Here is a 21276-nt window from a genome sequence, read left to right as displayed (position 1 = left end):
TTGTGTATATATACCACATCTTCTTTATCCATTCATCTGTCGATGGACATCTTGGCTCTTTTCATTTCCTTCTTTTCTAGTATCATAGCAACATTACAAAATGTAGTAATGTCAGTGGGATCGACATTTAAATAGGTGGTATTATTAATTGCTATTCATAATTTTATTTTTGAAGTGCAGTGTTTTCTTTAAAATTCCATTCTTTTTTGTTGTATAAAGAGTGTATAAATATGCTTATGCTGGCCTGTGAGTGTAAAATAATAAGACTGATTGTATGTGTGGCTCATGAAACCAATTTCATTCCTTTATGGTAATACCACATATGTACATTTTTCTAGGTGCTGAAAAGGAGAACCCAAATGATACTGAACTGTAACCATGCAGATTTTTAGAATCCCATTTATTACTGAGATTGGAATTTCTGAGCCATAGCATTTTTGTATTAATTACAGCAAGGTTGAGGTTTATATCATAGACTATTGAATTAATATTTGACATAATTTTTAATGTTCTAAGCTGATATTTATCTTTAAAACTTCTGAAAAAGGTACTAAATGATTGGAGTTTCATTCTTTTAAATAAACTGAATATTAAAGTTGGTCTTGTTATTTAACTGAAAGATAAAACAAAATATAAAGAGAGTAATTTGGGAGTTATTCTAGATTTCCAAGTGCATATTAAATGTAATTAACTTTCAATAATAGCACCTTTTTCAAATCTAAGTTTAAACTCATCAATTTTTGAAATCCAAACTGATATCATTTTTGCATATCTGATCTCTTGCTGCTATAAAAATATACAGCTGTAGGTCCAATAATTTATATATATTTATACTATGGTATTCACTATGGGGAATGTATACAGCAGCATACAAAGTTTTCCTACTATTAGATATGATTTGAATGTAACATCTTCTAGACTAAATTGTTAAATATATTTGTGAACTGAAACTTAAGTAATTCGTAACAAATATATATATATTCCTCATATTTTTGCAAAGGAGAAAATCTATTCAGAAACTTTTGGCTGGAAAAAACTAAAAGGAATTAGTCTTTCTTCCTAGTATCTTATTTACACACAAACAACACCTAGTTCATTGCTGTTCAATAGTATTTTCTGTCATAAGGGAAAATGTAAGTATCTGTGCTCTCCAATATGGTAGCCAATAGCCACGGATGACTGTTGAACACTTGCAATGTGGCTAGTATGGCTGAGGAACTGAGTTTTAATTTTATTTTAGTTAATTTAATTTGAAATAGCTGTGGCTACCATATTGGACAGCAGAGAATTAGATATTTGGTAGAATCAGCTCTTCATGCCTCTCCTTCTCTCTGGTGCTAGCCAACCATTGCTCTCGGTGGAACCTCAAGGAATATTAATACTTTGATAGTATCTTACATTGGATTAGCAAGGATGGTTGTTTCACTTGCTAATGCTATATACCTTCAAAACTAGCAATTTGATTGGAGAAAATGAGATTTATTTCTTTTAATTGGCACTTCTTTGATTATTAGAGAAATTCTTCTTTTGTGAAAATAGATTTTTATATTTATTCTTTTAAGTTTTCTATTCATCTGTTGTGTCCCTTACTATTTGCCTCACCTTTCCCTGCCTGCATTCCAATGCTAATTTCAGTAGCTTAAAAACCAGACTTAGTTATAGGTCTTGGTGTATAAGTAGTGATAATGCTTATTCTTTTCCCTGAATGTCAGAAAGCCATGAGGATGATGCCCAAATGAAAAGTTTGCAGGGAAGGACGTAGCCAGTGGTTTAAGTGGCATGTTGTATTTCATCGGTCATGGGTGGTTTCTCAGAGGCCTCAGGGGATCCACTGTGCCCATATCTTTATACTTATCCCTTTGGAGACATATGTTATGGATTGCTGACCTTTCTTAAATGTAGGGCTTTTTCCATTCAGATCAATTACGCCTGTGAGTCAGGTTTCCCCGAGTAGGCCATTTGTCGAGTGTATTTGCTGGCTCTTTTAACAGGTGTTTGTTTCAGTAATTTTTAAATATCTATTATTCTTTTTTGGAGGGGTCTTTGAAAGGAGATCATAAACTCAAACATTGTTCATGTTTTGCTTTTTGAAGATTATATTGGAAGGGACTATTTTGAGCCAGAAAGGTTTTATTGGGCTGGATCAGCTCTGGGTCTATGCCTGTGCACTTGCCCCCTCCGGAAGGCTTTGCCCTACAGATGAATTCACTTGTGCCAGTGGCCAGTGTATTGCCCAAGAATCGGTCTGTGACTCGCAGCAGGACTGTTTTGATGACAGTGATGAAGACCCAGCAACTTGCTGTAAGTGAATTAATGATTTACTTGTTCACATGCTCACTTTCATGACTGTGGTTGCATTTAAGTCTTTGCTTTGAGCTAGGTAAAGTTAACATGTATGACATGAAATGAATGCACATTCTCATTCTGCAGCTATTAGCACTATTCTTTGTGGGGGTCTCTGTGCTAATATAAGCTTTGGTGCTTTTTGTTAACACTGCAAACTCTATTTGGTCAACAAATGAATAATTGTATTGTGGTGTGTGTGTATTTTGGTTAAAGAGGAAAATGGGTTGGGAGACGGAACCTCTTTATACTTTTCCCTTGGGAGACATATGTTATGGATTGCTGACCTTTATTAGGTATAGGGCATCTTCCATTCTGACCTATTATGTAGAAAGCTGTGGGGAAGGGTTGAAGAAGAAGAGCTGTCACTGCCTTCTAGGCAGCCATGATGACTATAGAAATCATGTCAGCCACGGTTGGTATTCATGACTGGGTAAAATTTAGATCCAACACCTGCTTTTTAGGACTTTTATGGAAAGTCTTTGATAGGAGTGATGACAAGAAATCCCATTACTATTCAAACCTAGTTGTATTTGAAAGGAAATATAATTTAATTTACAACCCACATGATGGTTCTCATATGAGGTAACTTAGCAACTAAAATACTTGTGTCTCTTTGGAAACCATGGATTCTAACTAAATGAATCCAAATCCCATATCACAAACAAGTGGGTTTTCTTAATTATTAAAAATTTGACATTTATTTTGCTGCATTGTTTTATTTTAGTGGTGTGTTTTGTTGAACAAGAGAAAAATATTGCAACAAGATAAATGTCACTTTTTTTTTTTTAAAGATTTTACTTATTTATTTGACAGAGAGAGATACAGCGAGACAGGGAACACAAGCAGGGGGAGTGGGAGAGGGAGAAGCAGGCTTCCTGCTGAGCAGGGAGCCTGAGGCGGGGCTCGATCCCAGGACCCTGGGATCATGACCTGAGCCGAAGGCAGACACCTAATGACTGAGACACCCAGGCGCCCCTAAATGTCTTTGTACAAAAGTTCTTTGTACAAAATGCTTCTGTTGATGGGGAAGGATTTTATTAAAAGCAATGGAAAGGGGTACAGGAAAGAGGAGATGGGAAAGCCAGGGAGGAATCCTCTGCCTGTTTGTAAACAGCAATTCCATTAATTCCTCAGACACCTAGTTTTAATACTATTTTTAAACAAAATAATCTATCTCCTAATATGATCTCAATGGAATTTTTGGGTGCTGTCTTTTTTTCACTCAAAAAAACATGTGAGGACAATACACTTTCTCTAATATGAGTGTCAGTTTCTTTTCTATGCTTGAAAATTTCTTACAAATGATTTGGTTCATTTCATTTGGAGAGATTCACCTTTCTAATAGTTTGCATTATTCTCACTTTCAACAGCTGAAAGTAAATATATTTCCTCTTTTCCATTGTGCATATTGACACATCCCCCCCGCAAGGGTTCTTTATGCTCTCTCAATCAAATTCTACCTGGAGTATTAATAGATATTTTAACATTTGATTTTGAACATATTTTCCCATTTCTCTTCCTTTGTTGAAGTTTCATTGGTTACATATTTAGGATTTTTCCATTGGAGTGTATCTTGATATCATTTTGCTATTTGCTTTTTTTGAATGAAGGGACAAATATACATGCTTATCAACCAATAGTGTTACTTAGTGTGTTAAATTTTCCAAATTATGTAACTTCATTTGAACAAAGAAATCCTGGCATGCTTGCTTGATTGAGATCAACTTCATATAGCAGTTATGATATGAAAATGTAGCCATGTTGCATATTACAAAATAGTTATGTATTTTGATGCATATATATCTATATATTTTGATGCCAACATGAGTATTTCATGTCAATATTTGTACAATCATGTTTGTTTTGAGGAAATTATTTATATAGCTATGGAATTATTAGAATTGATATAAAATTACATTATTTTCTGCACTAAGATATTTAATACATTTGTGTATACATACACATGCTCATATATATTATTACTAAATAGGAGAAACATCCCTTTGAAATTTAAAACCACTTTGAAACATTCTACACAGACTTTTAAAAAAACATTTTCTTTTTCTCTCTTTTTCTCTCTTTCTTTCTTTGACAGAGAGAGAACGTGCATGTTCAAGAGCAAGGGGAGGGGTAGAGGGAATCTCAAGTAGACTCAATGCTGAGTGGGGACCCAGCGCTGGGCTGATCTCACCACCCTGAGATCATGACCTCAGTGCTCAACTGACTGAGCTACTCAGGTGCCCTGATTCTACACATACTTTTAAATTTGTATTTTACAAATTGAATTTGTAATGCAAACTCTTCTTATAAACAGAATTACCAAGTTCATGACGCGAATGAAACATGCTTTGATGCCTTCTTTTTATCCCACTTTAGGATGGATCTCTAGGACAGTGTAGCTCATATATGCAGTTTGAATAGGACCAGGAGTACTTACTGGAGACTCAGTAATATTAACTGATGGATATCGTTAGTTGGTATTCTGTTGTCAGCGTACTTTTCCCAAAAGGCACATTCACTCTGGTATTTTTTTTTTTTACTCTTAATTCTAGATACTTTTTTTAAAATCTTTTTTTTCCAAAGATTTTATTTATTTATATGACAGAGAGAGACACAGCGAGAGAGGGTACACAAGCAGGGGGAGTGGGAGAGGGAGAAGCAGGCTTCCCTCTGAGCAGGGAGCCCGATGCGGGGCTGGATCCGAGGACCCCGGGATCATGACCTGAGCCAAAGGCAGACACTTAACGACTGAGCCACCCAGGCGCCCCTAATTCCAGATACTTTTAACAAAAGTAGTTGACAACCTTTGGCCCCATGCCTTTTCTGAGGCAGTTAATTGGTAAGTGAAAAGGAGTGTTGCTAGAGTTTTGCTACTATACTTTGTGGACCAGTAGCATTAGCATCACCTGGGAGCTCTTTTGAATTACAGAATCTCAGGCTACATCGCAGTCTTAAAGAACCAAAAGTTGCCTATTAACAATGTCTCAGGTGGTTTGTCTGCATAGCACTGTGCCAAATAACCTTCAGAAATGAAGAACCCGCTGAGAGGAAAAACAGAAGGCATATAAAAAGTAGACTTAAGGCAGGACGCCTGGGTGGCTCAGTCGGTTAAGCGTCTGCCTTCCGCTGGGGTTATGATCCCGATTGGGAACAAGCCTCACGTTGAGCCCCACATGGGGCTCCTTACTCGGCGGGGAGCCTGCTTCTCCCTCTGTCCCTCCCCCCTGCTTGTGCGCTTTTTCTCTGTGTCAGATAAATAAGATCTAAAAAAAAAAATAGACTTAAGGCAAACTATCCAGAGATCTTTCACAGAAGCTAAAACTCCCGGAACTAATTCCTAAGAGCATCACTATATTACCAAACGATAAATTTTAAAAAAAAGTTTTATTGAGGTATAATTGACATACAACAAATACACATAATTAATGTATACAATTTGAGTTTGGAATACGCAGACACCTGATCTTTATCCTTCACCTCCAGAAGCTTTTCTGTGTCCCTTCTTTCTGGAGTAAGGACACTTAACGTGAGATTTGCCCTGTTAACTTGGTGGGGCACACGTATGGCCACACACGTGGGGACGGACGCCAGACGGTTAGTGTAGCTTGGCGTGCGCCCAGAACCCCATACCCGTACCGCTCCCCGCCCCCTGGCCGCCCCCCTGGCCGCCCCCCTGGCCGCCCCCCTGGCCGCCCCCGGCCTGGCAGCCGGCAGCCCCTGGGCGTGGACTCCCTCCCGCTTCCTCTTCCGCGGCCTCTTGGTCTTCACTGGCCTGCCCGCCCCTGGGGGGCCGCCGGGCCCTTCGACAGCTACCAGCGGGCGGGCGCAGCTCACTGCCCGCCAGCCGCAGGTGAGTGCTCCGCGCGGCCCCAGGAGGGGCAACGCGGCTCTGCCGGTGAACACGCGCCGGGAGGTGTGGGTGTCGTGTTCGCTGGGGCGGCGCACGCTGCTGTGCACCGCCCGCGACTTCGGCCAGGAGTTCACGGCTAGGGCGGGCGGCGGCGGCGGCTCGGCGTTCGGCCGGGACAGCCCCCTCCCTCAGCCGCGGCCGGCAGCGCGAGCGCTTCCCGCGCGGTCGCCGGGTGCTCGCGCCTGGCCTTCTGCCACCCCCAGGAAGGGGGCGAGACCCGGGTGAGCGAACGCGGGTGCGGGGGTGCTCGGAGCCCCGGTGGGTGGGAGGGCCCAGGACCGCGGTGATGGTGACGCAGGGCGCCGGCCCCCCGCGTGAGAGGTGGTCGCCACTGAGACCCCAGCAGGGCGAAGCGCACCCGCGCTTCCAGTCCTTACGGCAGACAAATGGTGATTCTCGCTGCAAGGACTGCAGCATCCGATGGCACGGTGCCCAGGTGTGGTGTGTGTGCAGGGCAGTCCAAGCAGTTTTGCAGAACTTGTCAGAAGTCTTACAGCTCTTCCCGAGTGGAGGCTGTCACCTGCCAAAGTTGTAAACAGACTGGATGCTCCTGCTCAGGAAACCTTCGCCCCTCCGACCCTAGAAGTCCCTATCGTCGAGATTTGTGTGGGAGTTTCAAAGACCTGTGTGGAGCTGCAAACACCTATGACAGCAATTTAGCGGCAAATATATCGTTTAAATGAATGTGAAAAACGGTCCTGCTGAACGTGTGTTAGTGAACAGATAAGTGGGTTTTTTTTTTTTCTTATGCCCCTTTTCTGCCTCTTCGGAACATAATTTATGAAAGGCCATATTTTCAACAAAGCCTTAAGTGAAAGTATTGCAAAACAATTGAAAAATAAATGCACAATACGGTATTTGTTGACGATAGGCTGGGTGCTGTGCGGAATTCTGAATTAATTCATCTTGCATGACTTAAACTTCATACCCATTGAACAACGACTCGCCCTTTCCCTGTACCCGCCAGCCCCTGGTAACCACTGTTCTATTCTCTGCTTCGAGGAGTTTGAGTATTTTAGATACCTCATGTAAACGGAGTCATTATGCTAAGGGAAATAAACCAGTCACAGGACAAATATTGCATGATTCTGAATACTAGATTTTCAACAGTTATTAATATGCTCCTGTATAAAATAGAGGCATTGCATTGCTATGTATCTTTACATATTTCTAATAAAATAATTAAAATACACCTTGTTCCAAACATATTTAAGGGTATACATTGGCTAGCTGAATAATTTACATGTAAAATATCCCTAATTTCCAGACACATGCCACAATATAGATGAACCTTAAAGACATTATGTTAAATGAAATAAGTCACAAAAGGACAAATACTGTATAATTCTACTTATATAAGGTGCACGGAGGAGTCACATTCATAGAGCCAGAAAGCAGAATGGGGGTTGCCGGGGAGGGGAGAGGGGAAGGGAAAAACGGGGAGTTGGTGTTTAACGGGTATGGAGTTTGACTTTGCAAAGACGAAGTTCTGGAGATGGAGGACGGTGATGGGTGCACAGCAGTGTGAATGTACTGAATGGTGCTGAACTGTACCCTTAAAATATTTAAAAAGCCATCTATATTTTACCACAAAAATTTAAAATATATATATATATATCTTTCAATTATGACATGCAAAAAGACTGTGTGTTCCAAAAAAGATGGAAAGATGGACAGATCTGTGTTCAAACTGAACGGTGTGGGAAATTCTGGAGGAGAAAAGGTTCTTTTAGTTGTAGGATTTTTTTTTAAAGCAATTTAAAATGCTCATATAGAGGCACCTGGGTGGCTCAGTCAGTTAAGCATCCGACTCTTGATTTCAGATCAGGTCACGATCTCAGGGTGGTTGGGATCGAACCCCTAGTTGGGCTCCATGCTCAGCGTGGTATCTGCTTGAGATTCTTTTTTTTCCCCTCTCCCGCTTTCCCTGCTTGTGTTTTCTCTCTCTCTCTAAATAAATAAATAAAATCTTTAAAAAAGTTAAAAGAAATGCTATACAAACGGTGACACTTTAAAGGAGAAGCTGGAAAAAAAATAAAGTAAAAGTTGGTACAATATTCAAGTGACGGAAGCTTACACCAAGAATCCAATGCGGTGCATTTAATATTTACTGTGATGCTGTCTCTGAATGTCTTTTATAGTTTGAAAAAGAAAAGTATGCTAAAAAATTCCCGCATGCAAGGGAAGGCTGTATGGGAGAAAAGATCCTTGTAGTTTCTCAATAAATATTAACGAAATGTTTATATAATATATTAAGATCTAGTATATGCTTATTGAATGGAACATTCACCATTTATTCCCATACATTTTTCTAATGTAATAGAAAATTGATTTATTTCTGAACTAGAGGAGTCATAACTATTTTAATTTGTATGATCCAGAAGAATATTTCTCAGCTGCCACAGTGAATGTTTTTTTCTTCTGCCAATATGCTGCAGTGGTTAAATATGCAAGAGAAAGCTTTGTCATAATTTTAAAATATTACTCTGATGAACTCAGCAAAATCTCACTAAAACTATGAACAGTGGCATTTCTCATGCTCTGATTAGAAAGAGTGAAGTGTGTTCTACAATCACAGAAAGTTAAAAGCAACCAAATAAAATCACTGTGATGAATACATTCTACTTACAATATGAATAGATGATTTTTTAGACTTTATAAATATTTAGCGTTTATCATATATGGTATTATCAGCATTTATTAGTAGTCAGAATGTGTTTGGCTCTCCTGGTTTTCTTCAGATATTTATAACTACACATTAAACCTTTTGAATTATGTAGAGACATTTTAATGGAAGAACCTAAACTTCGGTGACTGAAATTTGATTTATATTTTATAACACAGTTAAGTTCTAGAATGTTTAGCTTTAAAAAAATGTCCTTTGAAGTATATTGGGATAAATGTCATTGGTAAAAACAGCTGAGCCATTCACCAAGATTTTTATGGAGATGACTGCACCATTTTGCTTTCACATATTTTTAGGGTGATGGATTTTAAAAACTAATTTTCGTTTTTCAAAGGACAGGGTGTTTCATGTTTTGCAGAAAGTGCAATGATTGACATTTTAACCAGTGAAACATCAGATAATGAAAGAAAGCAACTTTTCCCCTAAAACCACATTTCAACATATGTACAATCCAAAGTTATTCTGTCTCGACATCTTTATATCTTTGCCGTTCGGTGACCTAGGCACCGTTGTGAAGAGCCTGTGGAAGGATTTGGCAATGCTCAGGTTACACTGTACTTTGCATCCACCCTTACTGGTCTTCCTGCCGTTTCATACTGTTGCCTAGTTGGGGAATAGGGTGGATACTTGTGGCTTCAGTGGTCACCTGCAGTGAATAAGATTGTTATTTGCACGGATTTATTTCCTTTGTGTATTAATATATAATTTTTTAAAAGATTTATTTATTTGAGAGAGAGAAAGAATGAGCGGGGGAGAGGGAGAGAGAATCTCAAGCCGACTGCCTGCTGATCATAGAGTCCCACAAGGGACTGGATCCCACAACCCTGAGATCACAACCTGAGCTGAAGCCATGAGTCAGAGGCTTAATTGACCCAGGTGTCCTATTCTATAATTTATTGCCCCCAACAGGGCAATATTGAATTTATTAGCCAAACAGGGACACTTGGTGGGGGGGGAAGAGGTATTATTATGCTAGGACAACAGACATAAAGTGTGGTCACCCTACCCATGAAAGATTTTCTATTCCAGGAAGATGTATTCGAGGGAAGAATTATGGGCACCCTTGGGAGTAGGTGGAAGGGTTCCTTGATCAAGTCCAAAACCGAGGATTTGGAACCATTAAGCACATTTCAGAGCTCAGATATGTATTTTGAGTCTTGTGTATGTCTGGACTCTACCAACTGACTTAGAAGAGTTCTGAGGTCACTTAACAAGTGGCAAGGTTCATAGCCAAGGGACTAGACGAGAGGATTTTCTGGATGCCCGGGGAGACTGTCACAGCTGGTCATTGGTGCTTAAGTCTATGTCAAAAAACAGAAGAGACTCTTCTTTGAAGAATAACTTTTTGTCAGTAGTATCCAATGAACCCTGTAGGCAGAGCTGAGTAAAGAAAAACACATCCAAAAGCAATAGATTTCCAGTTAGGAGTGGCATTTCCTTGCATATTGATTTACCATTAGGTGATACATAACATCTTCTCATTATTATACTGTACTTAACTCATGTTTATTTTGGGGGGAAATCATTTAAGGGAGAATACAGTATTTGTAAAGAAAAAAATAACATATCCATTATATGACTGTCTAAACAAGCATAGCTCTGAGATCTAAAAATGTTTAGATCTAAAATGTTTACATGTAGAGAAAATTTAAGTGTCAGTGTTACTTGCATAGTGGACTTCTGTGTTTTAAGACATGACATGTTAGTGATGAACTATCTGGTCATGAAACCAGGCATCCCTGTTTATAGAAATTTGAAGATCCTTTGATTATTTTTTTTAAACAACTTTTATTTATTTTTTAAAGATTTTATTTATTTATTCATGAGAGACAGAGAGAGAGAGAGAGAGGCAGAGGGAGAAGCAGGCTCCCCACCGAGCAGGGAGCCTGATGCGGGACTCGATCCCAGGACTCTGGGATCATGACCTGAGCTGAAGGCAGACGCTTAACCATCTGAGCCACCCAGGCGCCCAGATCCTTTGATTATTAAGATACAGTGAGCTTATTCAGTACACTGGTCAATTTGGTCATATTATTTTTTTAAAGATTTTATTATTTAGGGAGTGGGGGGGAGGGGCAGAGGAGAGGAAGAGAGAGAATCTCAAGCAGACTCCCCACTGAGCACAGAACCCGATGTGGGGCTTGATCTCGTGACTCCCAAGTTCATGACCTGAGCCGAAATCAAGAGTTGGACGCTTAACTGACTGAGCCCCTTGGATGCCTGCTTTGGTCATATTATTTAAAATTGAAAATAATGGTTAGGAGCAGGCATATGGTGATGAAATCCCTGGTTTAGGAACGCTTCATAGTATATAAGCTTTGGTGTCAGACATTCCAAAGCCTAGATGTTCCATTTACTAAATTTACTACAGACGAGTTGCCTAGAACAGCTTTTCTCTTTGGGGGATGATTACACTTACTGTGTAGGGTATTTGAAAGGACTAATGGTAATATATGCAAAAAACCTGGCACATAATGGGGACTTCTGGTAACATGTCTATTCTTATTATTAAAGATAATAGCATTTGATCTTCAGGTTTGTCAAAACTTTGGGTGTATTCTGACCAAGAATTATTTTGTCCCCCTTCTTCCAGTATTATAAACAAGCTTATGCGTGAAAAGGAATATGTAGAAATAAATTTTTACATTGTATTAATTTATTCCCCAAGCTGTTATCTAAGATAGCCTGATACTCTGATTCTTATTTTAACCAAAGGGAATTTAAGCACATAAAACTAATTTCTCAAAAGCACAAATCATATTGTTAGAATTTCTAGTTTACTGCCCAGTCTTGCTATTTTTTTCTCATGAATTTGGTGGCAAAACTGGTAAGGACTCTATGAAGCTAACCAACCCCAAGCACTGACTTAATCTAGAACTAGTTATTTTTTTAAGTTATCTCATTTTATTTTTTTTCTCCAAATTTTTATTTAAATTCTAGTCAACATTCAGTGTTACAGTAGTTTCAGGTGTAGAATTTAGTGATCCATCAGTTACATACAAAACCCAGTGCTCGTTACAAGTGCTCTCCTTAATCTCCATCACCTGTTTACCACCCCACCCCGCCTCCCCTCCAGCAACCCTGTTTGTTCTCTGTAGTTAAGTCTGTTTCCTAATTTGCCTATTTCCCCCTTTATGTTCATCTGTTTTGTTTCTTAAATTCTACGTATGAGTGAAATCATATGGTATTTGTCTTTCTCTGACTGACTGACTTGCTTAGCATAATACTCTGTAGCTCCATCCACATCATTGCAAATGGCAAAATTTCATTCTTTTTATGGCTGAGTAATATTCCATCACATATACCATACCTTCTTTATCCATTCATCAGTCGATGGACATTTGGGCTCTCTCCATAGTTTGGCTCTTGTTGATAATGCTGCTTCAATGTTTATCACTGAGGTACATGTATCCCTTCAAATGAGTGTTTTTGTATTCTTTGGGTAAATACCTCAGAGTGCAATTGCTGGATCATAGGGTAGTTAGATTTTTAACTCTTTGAGGAACTTCCATACTGGTTTCTTTTATGATCAATTTAGAAACTTAAGTATTTCCCAACTTTTTAGTTGTGTATTAAGAGGGAAACAAAAGCAAAGTTCAGAATGTCTGATTTACCTGCACTTCCAAAGTGGCTAGGCATTTTATTTATTTATTTATTTATTTATTTATTTATTTATTTATTTATTTATTTATTTATTTATTGAGAAATTGGTAAAATAGCATAACAGAATGAATACCAAGTTGCCAGCCTCAAACTGTTCAGGTGTCCAGAATCCATTCTCTTTCAAATGGATGTTTTTAAAACTACTAACTCAGCAGGTGAATCCTGTTGGTCTTGGCAGATGAATCAGTCTCTGAAAAGCTCTAGTTTCACTGTGCATCACTAAGTACAATAGAGATGGCCAGCCAGCATGAAATGTGCCACACTTGTAGTTAGAAGAATATAGAAGGACAGTGCCTCACACGACACATGGAAAACTCTGCGGTTGGAAAAAGTAAAACTCTTCTGATAATCAGAAGACATTTATTACAAAGTGGAATGATTGTTCTGCCCTCCGAAGTTGATTGGCTAATATGAAGTCAGTGTTTCGGGAGTTAAATTTCCTACTTAATTTCTCCTCACCTGTTTTCCATGTGGAACAGCAGATCCCCTCACATGTGACTTTGAGTCTGGTTTCTGCGGCTGGGAGCCGTTTCTCACGGAAGATTCACAGTGGGAAGTCATGAAAGGATTGGCCAGTGGAGAGACCCACCTTCCTGATGCCGATCACACAGCAAACTCAAGTCGTGGTAGGACATTTTCCTCTTAAAAAAATTGGTTGCCTTTCTTTCGTGTTGCAGAATGATGGTGCTGTGTATTTTCATTTCTAGCTATAGACTACATACATGGAACTCCGGTTTGTCTTGCTTGAAACTCTCCTGATCAACATAATAATTTGTAGTTAATTGAGTTTCTTGAGAAGAATATTGTTTTAATAACCAACATTTTTGATGTCTTATTTTTTACAAGGTTGGGTTGAAGGCATGGTGAGGGTGGGAAGTCTGATAATTTTCTCTAGTTGCCAGAACTCATGTACAATAAGCTTGCTTTCTTTATAGAGCAATCCAATTTTTGCAAAACAGAAAAAAAAAATAGTTTAGTCTTTCTGGAAACAGAGAATAGAGGTGTAGTGCTATCTATAAAATAAATCGACAAATGCTTGAATGCATATTAATCACTCTTAAGGCTTCTTTGTAACAAACAATCTTCTTTCTCATGTATTTTTAACCACGATTACAATTTTTACATATCCTCTTAAAGCAGTCAAATGACACATAGCGTTTCAATAAGGGTTTGTGAATCTCCAAGGAAAACAGAAAGGTTTTCTATTTTTTCTTGTTTGTGTAGATGTCATTACCTAGGTACATGAGTATCATATTAACTTTATAAAAACACAACTGTACTGTCGACCCCCTCTTGGACATTATTTATTCTCTTTTGAGATTTCCAAAGAGGGATGCCAGAACTAATGGTGTTGACCGTATTTTGAATTATAGCCACTGGAAACTGGAGTTGGTGGGGGAGCATGTTAGGGGATGGGGAGGGAGACTCTGACCATCCATCCGTTGTCTTAAACTATAAACCCAGCTTATTTGACAGTGGAGTAAGGTCCTAATTTTTTCTTTTTGTGCCAGTGAACCTTATTTTTTCTTTAAGATTCTGTGGTGGATTAAAGTTTGAAACAGAAAGGACTAATGATTGGAGCTCTAAGTTAATAACCCATTTTCTTCAAGCTCACATAATGTTTCTTTTTCTTTTCTAAAACCAGTTACTGAGTACATAGCCTATACTAGACCTGGGGCACACAGGAGGAAACCATGCTCCCTGCCGTTGGGGTGGTCTGAAGTCTAGTGACTGAAGCAAATAAGTGAGGATTTGCAATAAGATATAATAAATGTTTTATGCAAGATGGAGGGTGACCCAGGTGGAATCAAGAGCCTTCCTGAAGGAGGTGACTCCTGAACTGAGCACTGAAGGGAAATGAAAAGTTGCCAGAAAGGCTGAAGTAAGAAGAGATGCCAAGGGAGGTGTTCTAACTGAGGGACTATCCTGGAAGAGGGTGGGAGAGATGTAGGTAGTTCCAGTCGAGTGATGTGTGTGTTTAGACAGAGCATAGAAAAGATGAAGCAGCCAACTAAAGAGGGGGATTGTGGAGAGTTTAGGAATTTGAAATCTGTCTGGAGGACCATGGTGACCATTCAGTCTATGAAAGCACGTGACCCATTAGTTTTGTTCTAAAAGGCTGAGATGCAACACTTTTCTGTAACACTGAATGGCCTGTTGATTACCTTTTAAAGGAAGCTCCAGGGTGGTTCAGAGGCTGGGACTTGGCCTGGCGGGGGGTGGAGGGTAGAAGGCTGAAGTTAGGAAGCTTTAAGAGCTATCCGGGAAGGGTGAGACACACTGAGGCCTAGGGTCATCTTTATTGCGGGCTCGCCTGTTGGCGTGTTCAGTCTGGCTCTGCGCCTGGGTCTCTGGGGGAGATGGGCTTGCTGTTTCAGGAGGTGTGGAGCTCTGCCTTGGGCTAAATGGTGCTTGCAGTGTGACTCTTTTCTACTCGTAAGCTCCTCACATGGTGCATGGGGTGGCCTTAGGTGACCTCTCATACAGGGTGGCAGAGACCCCTCGTTGCCCAGGGGTAAGTCAGGATGTTGTTGACACTGCACAAATTAGCTAAGTGCCTTTGTGCCTCATTTTCTTTTCTTCAGCTAGAAAATAGGGAAAATCAAAATATCTTTCAAGTACAATTATTACGAGGTTTAAATGAAGTAATACCTGTTATATAGTAAAAGCCCACTAAATGTGAATAGCTGTCTGGTGTCCGTTCGTTCTAGTAAGAAAACTAGGAATACCGCAGGGCTGTGACAATAAGAAAACATAAGTAATCTTTAGACATCGTGTAATTACCACTTAATTATGATTTATGCCAAAAAGAGATTCTAAAAGATCTCCTTTGTTAATTATTGAAGGACCCATTTTTCTTTTTCTGGGATCTAAACAATGCTCACAGATAACAACTGATAGAACTGCGGGTAGCTGTTCTAATTGAAAGTGAAAGCGGCAAAGAAGTTACAGGTGTTCTCTCAGGAAAGGGCAAATCAAGGAGTCCTTCGGCCATTAGGTCTGTTCTTCTTTACCTGTGATTGTCATTCTGACTTTAAGATGATCACTAGTGGTCTTACATCCCAAATGAGGAGGAGAAAAAGTCAGTACCAGAAAGAGCAAGGAGAAGTGAAATGGAAGTTTCTGGGGGAAGGCAGCAGGCTCAGTCTCCCGGTTCCCACGTCTAAGACCATGCACTTGTATACAGCCTATTATATTCCTAGACCTATGTGTTGGTGGGTTACAGCGCTTTAAGGAACTGTTTAATCTCCAGTATTTTTCCTCATATATGCACACTCCCATATGTAATTTTACATGAAGGATGAATCGCTTGACATTATGTAGCTTTTCTTTTTAGGGTAAAACCTTGATTTTCCTACCTCCCTTCTTTGGTTGGTTTTTATTTTCCAGTTTCTAGTTGTTACCCTATTAAACATCCAAGCAGGCAACTCATGTTTATCTGTTTTTATCTACACTCATGTATACATATATGTACATAATTGATATGTATACGTTCAAGGTTGTAAGTATCCTGGCGATTGTTTATTTTGTCAAAAAATGGGATCCTGTTGTAACTACTGTATCTTATTTCCTTTACTAAAGATAGCTCATGGCAATTCCTCCAAGTCATCAATTATAGTTGTTTTGAATTTTATTTTTTCTGTTAAATATATATATTTATACATATATATACACGTATATACCCATGCATACATATGTATATATATATACATATATGCATTTATACGTACATATATACACATACATACATATTTATTAGTGGTGTGGCCACTCGGAAGGGTTTATTATGGGAGGGCCATTACAGTTATGATGGTGCAGTCTGCCTCTGCCGGTACCAGGGACCCTGCCGTCCACGGCCACCCAGCCAGGTTTCTGAGGGGGTTGCCCATCTGTTAAAGTATAATTTAAATGCAGTAAAATTCAACCTTTTTGGTGTATAGTTCACTGAGTTTGAACAAACATATATAATTGTGTAACCATCAGAAAACTCAGGATATAAAAGAATTCCATTCTCCTCCAAATCTATACTGCTTTGTAGTCAATACCCATCTCATTTCCAGCCACCGGCATCCATTGATCTGATTTCTATCCCTATAGTTTTTCCTTTTCCACAGTGTCCTATAAATTGGATCCTACAGTATGTAGCCTTTGGAATCTTTCAGTTAGCTGAATGGATTTGCGATTCAGCATGTTGTTGATTGCCGTGCTTTTTTTTTTTATTGCTGAGTAGTATTCCATTGCATGGATAAAGCAGTTTGTTTATCCATTGATCAGTTGAAGGGTATTTGGGCTTTTTCTAAATGTTGGTGATTACAAATATTCTATAAAATTTGCATACAGGTTTTTTGGACATAAGTTTTCGTTTGACTTGAGTACTCTGCCCAGTCCCTCTGTACAATTAATTTTTTCATTCTGGTGATGAGTGCAAGAGTACTATTTCTGGCCCCCTGTGACCTCCGGTCAGAAAGTGGCCCCTTTCGGAAGTTTAGGGTGCAGCCTCAGGTAGTTTCCTTATGTCCGTGTACTGGTCAGTACTCAGGTGGAGATTTGCAGGAGGGGGAGACTGCACATCTCTGGAGCTCTACCTTTGCAGCTCCATCCTCTTGGAATGAACTCGAGGCACTTGAGTCTCCTTTTGGCTCCCACCTTCCTACAAGGCAGCCAGAAACTGTTTAGGCAGTAAGCTGGGGAAATTGTATGGCTTAGCTCATTTGTTTTCCCTCTCTTAGAGATCATTATCCCGTGATCTTATATCCTCATTGTTGTACATAAACCATTGTTTAACGCAGTGTGTGTGTGTGTGTGTGTGTGTGTGTTTGCTAGTTCAGGAAGACTAAATCTTGTCCCTCATCTCAACCTTGCCTAGAAGTAGCAGAAGCTTAATTTTTTTGTTAGTTTGCTTCATTTCTTTGGTCTGGATATGCCAAAATATATCTAGCTATCCTCCTATTGAGTGACAGTATGACAGTGCTGCAAAATCCATTCTTCTACACATTTTCTTATACAGGACGCTTTCAATTCTATGCAATAAATAACTGTGAGTGAGACTACTATATTTTTACAGAAAGATGTATTTTCCCCCCAAATCTTAATACTTAAAATTCCATTGGCAAAATAGGATTGCTTTTTTCCATTTGTCTGTCAGCAATATGCATTTTATTCGCTTAAATTCTTCTAATTTGTGGGTATAAAATGATTGCTTATTTGTAACCTTTATTTGTATTTTATTGAAAAATGATCTTTTCAAATGTTTCTAATTTCTCAGTCAACTTAGATCATCTTTATTTTCTCTATATAATATTCTGAAGCTTTTAACATAGATTTAAAAAATATTTTGCTAATTTTTTTAGGTTTTTGATATGTTTGCAGCTATTATAAGTTATATTTTTAAAAACTTTTGGTTGTTGCTGGTATATAGAAAGGCAATTATATTTTTAAATGTTGACCTTGTATCCAATGACCTTGTTAATTTTATTCATTATAGCTAAGAGTATATACATGTATGTGTGTGTGTGTATATATATTTTTTATTTTCCCGGTTCACAATTATTTTCTCTGCAAACAATGACAATTTTATTTCCTTGTTTCTAAATCTTTAGTCTTCTGTTTTTTTCATTGCACTGGCTAGTAACTCTGGAAAAATGTTGAATATAACTGGTGGTAGCTGCTATACTTCTCTTGTTCTTATTTCAGAAGAAAATTGTCAATAATTCAACCTTAGGTACTATATTTGCTGAAAGATTGTTTTGCTTTATCAGATAAAGATGTTCCCTTCTATTCATAATGTGGTTTTTGTGTGTGTGCGCACGCGCACACACACACACACACACACACACACACACACACACATATGAGTCTATGTTAAAATTTGTCAGATTTTTTTTTTAGTATCATGATAATCATATTTTTTGTTTGTTCATAAGGTGAATTTTTCAAATATTAAACCACCTTCTCATTCATGAACCAAATCTCATTTGGTTGGTTTTGTTTATTTAATGCATGATTTTTTATTCTGGGTGGTAATATTGATTTATGATATTTGTATCTATATTCATTATAAGGTCTGGTCTCTAATGTTTTCACATCATGTAAGGATTCCCTCCTAAACCATTGCATTAAAAGCAGGTGCATGCTTCATAAAAGGTGAGGTTGAGGCTGGCATGGACAATTTAACACATGGAGGCTAACCCCCACTTTTCTTTAATTCTTATACTGTGTTAGTCATGTTGCCCCTCTGGGGGGTGTGGGTGTACAAGAGTTTTGCAATATGAACAATTTGGATTACCAGGAACCATCTCCTTGATATACTATGATTCCATAGGTCTCTTAACTAACTACATTCTGCACAGCAGACTTATGAGAAGGTAAATCCAGAGACATTTTTCTAGAAGTCCTTGGGTCTAGGCTCAGAGTTCAGATTCTCTTTACCCTGCACTTATAAATATTAGTCTGTATTGTTCATTTTCTAACTCTTAAAGTTCTCTTAGGATTTTATTTAGATTTCAAATGTTCACTAAATATTTTTATAATATCTTTCCATCTAAAAATATATCTTTCTATTTAATCAGAGGGTTAAAGTTAAAAAATAACTTAATACCATTTCTTTGTTTCCATTTACCTTACCAAATTCTCTTATTAATACTTGTCATTATTTAAAAATAGAAGCCTTGGGGTTTTCTACTTTTATGATTGTATTATTGGCAAAACATGAGAACTCTATCTCTATTTTCTATTGTATTTACTGAGTTTATTATTTTCTTGACTTTTACATTCACTAGGCCTATAAGATAATGTTAGTCTAAGGTAATTAATATTATCTGCGATTAATAATGATAGAAATCTCTAGTTTCTCATTTTAATTAAAATAGCTTTGTTGTTTGCCGTTTAGGATATTTATTTGGGGGTTGATCATTAGTCTGCATTTAATTGCTTACTTTTAATATTTTCTTAAGATTTTTTTTTATTGGCAATGGCTATTTTTTCCACAGTCTTCTCAATATTTGTTGATCTGAGTCTGACTCTACCTTGTAATTTGTTAATCTGATTGTTGATAGAGCAGCTAAATTAAACTCAGCTTCCATTCATGGAACGCTCAGATTGATCAGGACATATAATTTTTTTGATAAGGATTTCAAATGTAATTGATAACTTTTCAATTAGAATTTTTATGATCATGAGTGACATTGCAGTTTATTTTTTATTTTCCTATTTCTGTAACTTTTAGATTAGAAATATCTGACAATATAAGATGAGTCAAGGAGTCCTCCATATTCCTCTAAGACTTAAAGTCCCTTGAATAATGTTACAAGTATTCCTTAAAAACTAAATAAAACTCAGCCGTGAATTGAGTTTTATTTATTTCCAGATTTTTTTAAAATCACTTTTCCAGTCAATTTTGTGGTATACCCAATTTATTCAAACCTTTTGCTTCTTTTAGAATTTGGAGTTTTAGTTTATATGTCCCATCCTTTATGACTGCTTGTTTGAGATTGTATATATTGTTTTTAAATGACCAGGGGACTAGGATCTTTGAATATTTGTTAATTTGTAGAGTTCTGATTAGTCTTTTAAAAGTATTCAATTGAATTTTAGTTGAACCTAAGGATTTTTAAGCTGGAATAATTTTTTTCAAAATCCTCTTTTCCTATGCTATTCTTTCATAGGTGAAACACTTTAATGAGCTTATATAGTTTCTATCATTCTTGGTTTGAAATTAGGGAATAATAGCTTTTATTCTTCCCTGTTGGTTTTGGGAAGACTGTATAACCCCTATATGGATAGGGGTGCCTGGCTGGCTCCAGTCAGTGGAGCATGTGACTCTTGGTCTCAGGGTTATGAGTTCAAGCCCCACATTGGGTGTGGAGCCTACTTAAAAAAAAAAAAAAAAAGTCCATATAAACTGGTTCTGTTTTTCTCATTCAGAGATGATACTGCTGATTTGCAACCTTGGTTGTTTGGTTAAACACGTGGTGGTAGCTATAAAATAATACATTTTAATTCTGAAATCCTTTCCTTTCCATGTAGTCAGCCTTGACCTGTATCTAGGAAAATCACATTTTGAATATGGTATTTTTCAGTCAAAATTGTCCGCTTTCCTAGTTGCCCATCACTTCATGATTATCAAAGGGCGGGATCAGACCTTGACATTGTTCTGCGTCGCCTTCCTTGTAAATTTTCAGTATTCAATGAAGCTACCCCTGACAGCAGTTCAGAATGTGTGATCTTTTGAGCTGCAAAAGAGATGTTATCCCCCTGTACGTTTGCCATGAGCGCATCCACTGTAGTTAAAATCTAAAAGCAGTTATTTTGTTAACGCTCAGATTAGATCTTTAATTAAGTTTTCATCCCCACTAGCACAGACAACAATGTCAAACATGTAAGCCCCGGGAGAAACCCAACTCATTACACAGCCTCGCATCCTTCAGTACTTTGGGAAGAAACTTAAAAATAATGCTCTCAGGAGAATTTCATAAGGGCGTGTTGACTATCTAATTGTAAGCTTAGAAGCTTCATTTAATTTGATTTCAGACTCTATTTATGACACCAGTTAAGCCAATAAACATGTTTGTTTAGGGGATTTAGACAAAGAGCTTGTTTTTATCAATTGGATTTTATTTTTTTTTTAAAGATTTTATCTATTTATTTGACAGAGAGACAAAGGGAGAGAGGG

The 21276-nt window shown here is 38.0% G+C and overlaps 1 protein-coding gene across 4 annotated transcripts in view; it reads left to right on the top strand.

The window, feature by feature from the left end:
• The window catches only part of MALRD1 (MAM and LDL receptor class A domain containing 1), an 835513-nt gene that overhangs the window by 104474 nt on the left and 709763 nt on the right, over positions 1-21276 (top strand). For all 4 annotated transcript variants that reach the window (XM_088025530.1, XM_088025529.1, XM_028114131.2 and 1 more), the window contains exons 10-11: positions 2094-2301; positions 13085-13231. In XM_088025530.1, coding sequence (XP_087881656.1) covers positions 2094-2301; positions 13085-13231 — 355 coding nt within the window. The remainder of the gene's footprint in view (positions 1-2093; positions 2302-13084; positions 13232-21276) is intronic.

The sequence above is a fragment of the Eumetopias jubatus genome, unplaced genomic scaffold (genome assembly GCF_037043125.1).
Source record: "Eumetopias jubatus isolate StellerSeaLion01/CBP00866 unplaced genomic scaffold, mEumJub1_p1.0 scaffold_8, whole genome shotgun sequence".
NCBI classification, from domain to species: Eukaryota; Metazoa; Chordata; class Mammalia; order Carnivora; family Otariidae; genus Eumetopias; species Eumetopias jubatus.
Note: the sequence above shows the minus strand (reverse complement) of the source record. Positions and strands in the feature narration are given on the sequence as shown.